General features: G+C 36.1%; 1 protein-coding gene across 1 annotated transcript; it reads left to right on the forward strand.

Moving 5' to 3' along the window:
- Nucleotides 1–2,284: 2,284 nt before the first annotated feature.
- Nucleotides 2,285–5,565, forward strand: LOC115449082 (phospholipid scramblase 2). The gene is made up of 5 exons (XM_030176792.2): nt 2,285–2,535; nt 3,152–3,324; nt 4,313–4,566; nt 4,664–4,799; nt 5,450–5,565. The coding sequence occupies exons 1-5, from the start codon at nt 2,449–2,451 to the stop codon at nt 5,544–5,546; spliced, it is 747 nt and encodes a 248-aa protein (XP_030032652.2). The 5' UTR covers nt 2,285–2,448; the 3' UTR covers nt 5,547–5,565.
- Nucleotides 5,566–6,295: the final 730 nt, after the last annotated feature.

The following is a 6,295-nucleotide window of genomic DNA, read 5'->3' on the forward strand; positions in this document are numbered from 1 at the left end:
TTTGCTTTCGGACAGGATTTCTTCGAATTCTTTCCCTTACTGCTTTGACCACCTTTTTCGTACGAACACTACGTGGACGGCCAGATCTTTTCTGTCACAAACAGAGGAGGTCTCATTGTACCTATTAATAGCCCGGTACACAAACATTTTACTAATACCAAGTGTATGGAGAGTTTTAAAAATTGCATTTGGCTCCATACCTACTTTGTGTAATGCTATCACAGCGATTCGGTTCTCTTTATCACCCCACACCATTTTAATATCGCAAAATATTTTACAATGTATTGGCGCCAAAATGAGAAAACACAATGAACAATCGTATAAAAATGACAGATTCGAAATTCAAATGTAATATTTTTTTATAATTAAGTGTAACAGTATTTATGGCCAGACTAAGTATACAACTTGTATATACGTTACATTATTTAATTCAAAGTACGAATAATTTCTTACTACCTAAGACATAAGGTAAACAATTCTAATAATTACTAATGATTTAATGAAATAGTAAGTACTTTCATTATTTTAATTAAATAATTATGCGGTTTGTAAAAGAAATGAATCAATGCGGTATTAAATTATTTGATCTGAAAACAAATTGGTTAATTGAACTATAAACGCAGTAAACAATGCATTATAAATTTGTTTTATAGAATTTGTACTGCGTTCAACAATTAAAAGAAAGTTTAGATGTTAAATTTTAAAATATATACCCACCCATATTTATAATCAGCTACAAAAGTAGCTGAATAATCAAAGCACTTCTACGTATTAACTTCAATTGATTTTTTTCTTTATCTAAAATAAAGTAAATTCTTTTACTAAAGTAAATACGATTATTTATGAGGACACAAAGTTCAAAAGCCATTTGTAACTTTGCATTTGTACTTTTAAATTTTCAACCCTTTTTTCATGCACCTACCATGATTATCTCGGCACCACCCTAAGGTTGGCTGGTAGAGAATGCCTATGGCATTAAATGTACACAGCGTGGACACCTGTATACATTTGTATAGGAAGTGCTTAAAAATAAATAAATTTGTTCAACTACTTTCGTGGCTGTCTGTTCACAATTACTTCATACCAGTTAATTGCCTCCTACAAAACTATACATAAAACTCAATATTTTAGAGGACAAAACATTTAAAATAAGGTTCCTATAACTAGGCGATAGCCTAGTTGGACGTGAAATGGACTGCCGAGACGAATATCCATAGGTTCAAAACCCACGGGCACACACCTCTGACTATTCTAAAATTATGTGTGTACTCTTTGTAAATTATCGCTTGCTTTAACGGTGAAGAAAAACATCGTGAGGAAACCCGTATACCTGAGAAGTTCTCTATAGGAATTTTGAGGGTGTGTGAAGACCAATCCGCTCTAGGCCAGCTTGGTGAACTAAGACCTAATCACTCTCAGCAATAGAGGAGGCCCATGCCCAGCAGTGGGACAGTATATAATACAGGGCTGATATATTATTTCTCTGTCAGGGCTGATTATTTTTCTCTAACAAAAATTTTATATAAATTCTTCGATCCCATGGTCACCCTCGCCTATTGTACTTATAGTATCGCATTCGATTGGTAAAGCCGATACAGTTTCCTTTTTTTGGGACAAATTTAAATGAAGTCCCCCAAGTAATAATAAGGGGCCATTTGCATGGAGTCGTTTTAATGCGCTCCTGTTTTTATGAAAGACGAGGGAAATGCATTGTGGTCGAAATATAGAGCTTGATTTATATTCTTTGATATTTTATACATTAAATTTTACTTTATATAAATCAGCGTATATGAAAAATTTATATTAATTTTAAGATACATTACTAAAGTTTTTTTAAAAAGTATAATGCGTTCTGGTGTGCTTCAGATAAATATTAGAGTTATTTTTTAAGAATTTATACAACTAACTGAATGTTTATCATTAATACTTTCAGAACTTTCTTTCATAACCAAATGAAAATTATACTACACTACTATGTACGTCGAATACGTCGAAATACGAGTTTGTTTTAAATATAATCGACACACTCACGCCTTTTTCCTTGAGGGAGTAAGCAGAGGCACAAAAGTTGCACCCAGTTTTAGTGTAAATTCCATTTCATCATGTGATAGGGGGTGAGCCTATCACCATATCGGGCACAAATTACAGATTCTAACTGAATAGAAAATCTGAATATTCCTTACCCGACCTGGAGATCGAACCTAAGACCTCAGCACTGCCGTCATACCGTAATACTACGCCACGCTACACTCATCATCGAATGTAAGTAAAACCTAGTAACAACAGATCCTCCTTCCGTAATTTTTTTTTTATATCTTGAAGTTTACTTCTGTCAACAGTTCTATCATAAAATGACAAAGACTGACCGTTCCATATATATTAGAATTCTATTTGGACTGACCAGTTTTTCTATATTTTGTTACGATGCAACAATGATTTTATTTTAATATGACGCAAACAGCTCCTATACCCCCACAAGCACAGTCGTTCGTAGATATCATAAAGGAGCCAGTCTCCGTGGTTCCTGAACCCCAGGTAGGACCTATACTCATAGTAGTGGTCTTAAGACCCTTCTCCAAGCAGCCTTGAGCATTCGTTTCACAAATTTTCGGCGCACGAGTTAGCAAAGATTAACGCATATTTTAAATTTAATAAAATTTTTAGATGTTTTGAAAATTTTAAACTGTCAAAATATTCTTTATTAAATTGTCTTCTAAATAGTGTTGGTTGCAAATTTAAATTATGTGTAATTTAGGGATGCATGAGATAAAAAAAATTAATGGCATTTTCATTATGAAATTACTGACACAATATCCACATTACAAGAAATTAGAAACTACTAAATTTTATAATAACATATTGTGAAATATGTTAAAAAAAATGTATGTGTTTTATAAATTGCGATTAAATAGCTTTTAATAAAGTTTGAACATCTATAGCCTTAGAATAACAAGCATAAAAAATGCTGGAACACGTTGCTTCCTTCTATATAACAGCAAATCTTTACATCAGAAAACGTTGCACTGTCATAAGTAAATTTAAAAGATCTTTCACTTCTCTCTTTGAATAGATTATAATAATTTAATAGATATTATTTTATACAAACGAGAAATAGCCCTTAACGAAATACATATAAGACAGGATATTCCAGGTGTCAACATCGACTACTCCAGCATTACTCGAAGAATTATCATCAGTAGACCGCTTGTTCATAACCAAGCGCCTTCGTGTGAAGAGTGTCCTCTTCCTCCGAGGCAAGAAGAACAGGTTCTACGTCAGAACACCGGATCAAAACTTGGTGTATAGCGTGGAAGAAGATAATAGGTAATAAGGACAAAAAAATTTAAGATATTTTTTTAATCTGACATTGAAATGAAATGATTTATTTGAATCTGTAAAATGTTATACATTATATAGATTCCGTCAATATTAACTCTACCACCAGTTCGGAAAGCAGTTTTCACCAGAGAAGAACGGGCAAGAAACTCTGGTGTTGCTCTTTTCAATCAATTTAGGGTAAAGACTACAGTACATGATAAAGTGAGAAGAGAAAAAAAAAAGTTTAGAGCAGTTCATTTATAGGCTCGTGAAATAAGGAATAAATTAATTAAATTTTTTATATGACTGCACAACCCTCTCAGGAATCATGAAATTTCTCTATTATCCTTATAATTATTTCCTCCCAGCACCTCTAGCAATTAGAAATTAGAAATGTAAGCGAAATGGGCAGAACAGTCCACACAAGCAGCACCCGTTCACGAGTATGACGCATGTGCCAGCCATCACATTTGTTAGCCTGGCAAGGGTCGGTTATACAACCACACCGGACTTTTGAGTGAGCGCTGTAGGTGCTCGCAACCCTTGAAAATTAAGCGACAATATTGAAGGCAATCTATTAACGAGTTAGGAACTTCGGCTCAGGACGGTCACTGGAAGAGGATGAGACATCAAGGAATATGCAAGATCACTTAACGTCGCATGAAATAGAGTGGATGTACCATAAATCAATCATATGACAATTTCGTATATCTATTAAAAAATGCGGCGATAGACTAACCGCCTTTTGCACCAAACGATCCCAATCACTTTTTTCGATCTATCTCAAAAATGGACCAATCAGAACAAAGTATTTTTGACATGCTTACAAATGATTTATTTTCATTGGTTCTTTTTTGGATTTGGATTGGAGATTGAAATCGTTTATTAAAAACTGCTGTTAATTAAATAGTATGTCGACGACTATTGGGCCGATTCTACATTCGAGGCAACTGGAAATAGAGCTGCAATACTATTATTAAATATGTAACTCCAGCTGGTGGGTGGGCTACTTCTGCTACGGCCTGCGACCGCTCCAGCTGCGCGTGACTGATAGCCGAGGGTCCGAAGTGATGCGAATACACCGACCGTATGCCTGCACCGCCAGGGTTCTGCCGTGCCAGCTGCAGCGCCTGGAGGTGTTCGCACCGCCTGGACAGAGGATCGGGACGATTGAGCAACAATGGACTGTTGTTAAACCGCTGTACCTCGTCAGGAATGAAGAGGGAGAGGTCGTGTTTTGGATAAAAGGTTAGTATATTTTACTAGACAAATATTATTTTGATCAGTTGCCATGGTGTTTAAAAATAATGGAAGGGCCGACAGTTATCTCCCACTCTTCCCACAGGACCGTACGTGACCATCAGTTGCTTCAAGGACGTGAAGTTCTCGATCTGTCGGAGCGACGGCTCGCCCGTCGGTGGCACCTGCAAGCGCTGGCAGGGACTCACGCACGCGCTCTTCCTCTCGCCAGTTACTGACAGGTACTTCGTTACATGCTCTTTACAATATACACGCTATTAAAATATTACCCAACTTTTTTCGTTTTTTTACCTCCCAATTAAGAGCATTTCTCGTAAACCTTAGAAAGGATGCGCTATGTGCTTATTGCCGCGATCATAAAATGCAGGTATTTTGAATATAGCTACATAGAAAGTCCAATATCTACTACACGGTTTTGTGTCGTTATAAACGCACACAAAAATAAGTCTTAAATAAGTGTTTGTTTTACGCACACTATAATAGTTTTTAAAAATGTGTGCCTGATCATAACTCTTAGAATTTGACAGCAAGTAAAGATTATACAAGCTGCGTCCATTAAGTATTGTCTTGGCTGTTTCTATTTCATACGTCATTGTCAAACTATTACCCCCGTGCCTGAGAAAGCACGTAAACTTGTTGGACCTGTACCTGATCTCTCTCCGGTCATGTCGGATTGCCGTCTCAGCGGTCTGAGAGGATAAGGAACAGAGAGTGCTTGTGTATTGCACACACTTGTGCTTTATAATGTCCTGCGTACTTGGCTGATCTCCGTTGAGATTGGCCGCCGTGGTCGAAATTTGGTTAGGAAGGAATCAATCTAAACTGTATTCATTAAAGTAAATCGCTAATGCAACACAAAATATTTTTTCAGGTTCGGCGTAGCATTTGAAAGAGACCTCAGTGTGCAAGAAAAGGCTTTGTTACTAGCAGCCACTCTTCTAATGGATTATATGTACTATGACGCTTAATAAATTGTTTGGAACAAAATATTGCTTTTTTATACTTATATGCACTTACGACTTAAATCTAGTTTCGTCAACGTAAATAGAGATTTGTAAACGAAGGAAGAGTTTTTAAAAAATGTGTATTAAATAAATATAATTATTTTGAAATCGCAGGCGAAGTCGCGAGCGATTACGTGTTCGCCCACAGCAAAAATATTTCCGTAACGACGTACATTAAAAAGTACTTTTCAGCGATAATTATTTTCAATCTGAGACCGTACGACGTCCATAAATCTACTGAGAGTAATAAAATCAGAAGCGGACGTTAAAATTAAAGCATTGTTTGAGTCTGCACGCGATTTTGTATCGTAACATTTACGTATTCTGCATAAATTGGAACGTCGCCGTCCATCGGTCATAAATATTAAAATGAGGGGACATCGCGCTGCTATATTTTAAATGCATTTTACTATTTTTGCACACAAAAATACCATTTTCCCCCATCTAAAAATTAATGGCGCGCGCTACACCCCTATTTGCATTGTGTTTAAAGTTTTTTCCGCCGGCAGATGTCCGAGTAAATGGCGCGAATTTTGACATAACGTGTAATTTTGGCGCGCACAATGTCAATTCGATGTTGCAAAAGTGAAAAAAAAAGTTAATATGGGGTATTTTATAGAACCCTTTTCCAAAGGATTGAATTCAATTATGAAAAGCTATAATAATGGGGTGAATTTAACAGATTTCGGGGAAATTCGTGATGGGGTTTAAGT

Source organism: Manduca sexta, chromosome 3 (genome assembly GCF_014839805.1).
Source record: "Manduca sexta isolate Smith_Timp_Sample1 chromosome 3, JHU_Msex_v1.0, whole genome shotgun sequence".
Classification (NCBI taxonomy): Eukaryota; Metazoa; Arthropoda; class Insecta; order Lepidoptera; family Sphingidae; genus Manduca; species Manduca sexta.

Bases quoted from the DNA above. Each gene is read 5' to 3' on its own strand.
- LOC115449082 (XM_030176792.2), top strand. From the start codon at position 2,449: ATGACGCAAACAGCTCCTATACCCCCACAAGCACAGTCGTTCGTAGAT. The intron at 3,325-4,312 runs GTAATAAGGACA...ATGTAACTCCAG, and splicing joins AGCGTGGAAGAAGATAATAG to CTGGTGGGTGGGCTACTTCT. The intron at 4,800-5,449 runs GTACTTCGTTAC...ATATTTTTTCAG, and splicing joins CTCTCGCCAGTTACTGACAG to GTTCGGCGTAGCATTTGAAA.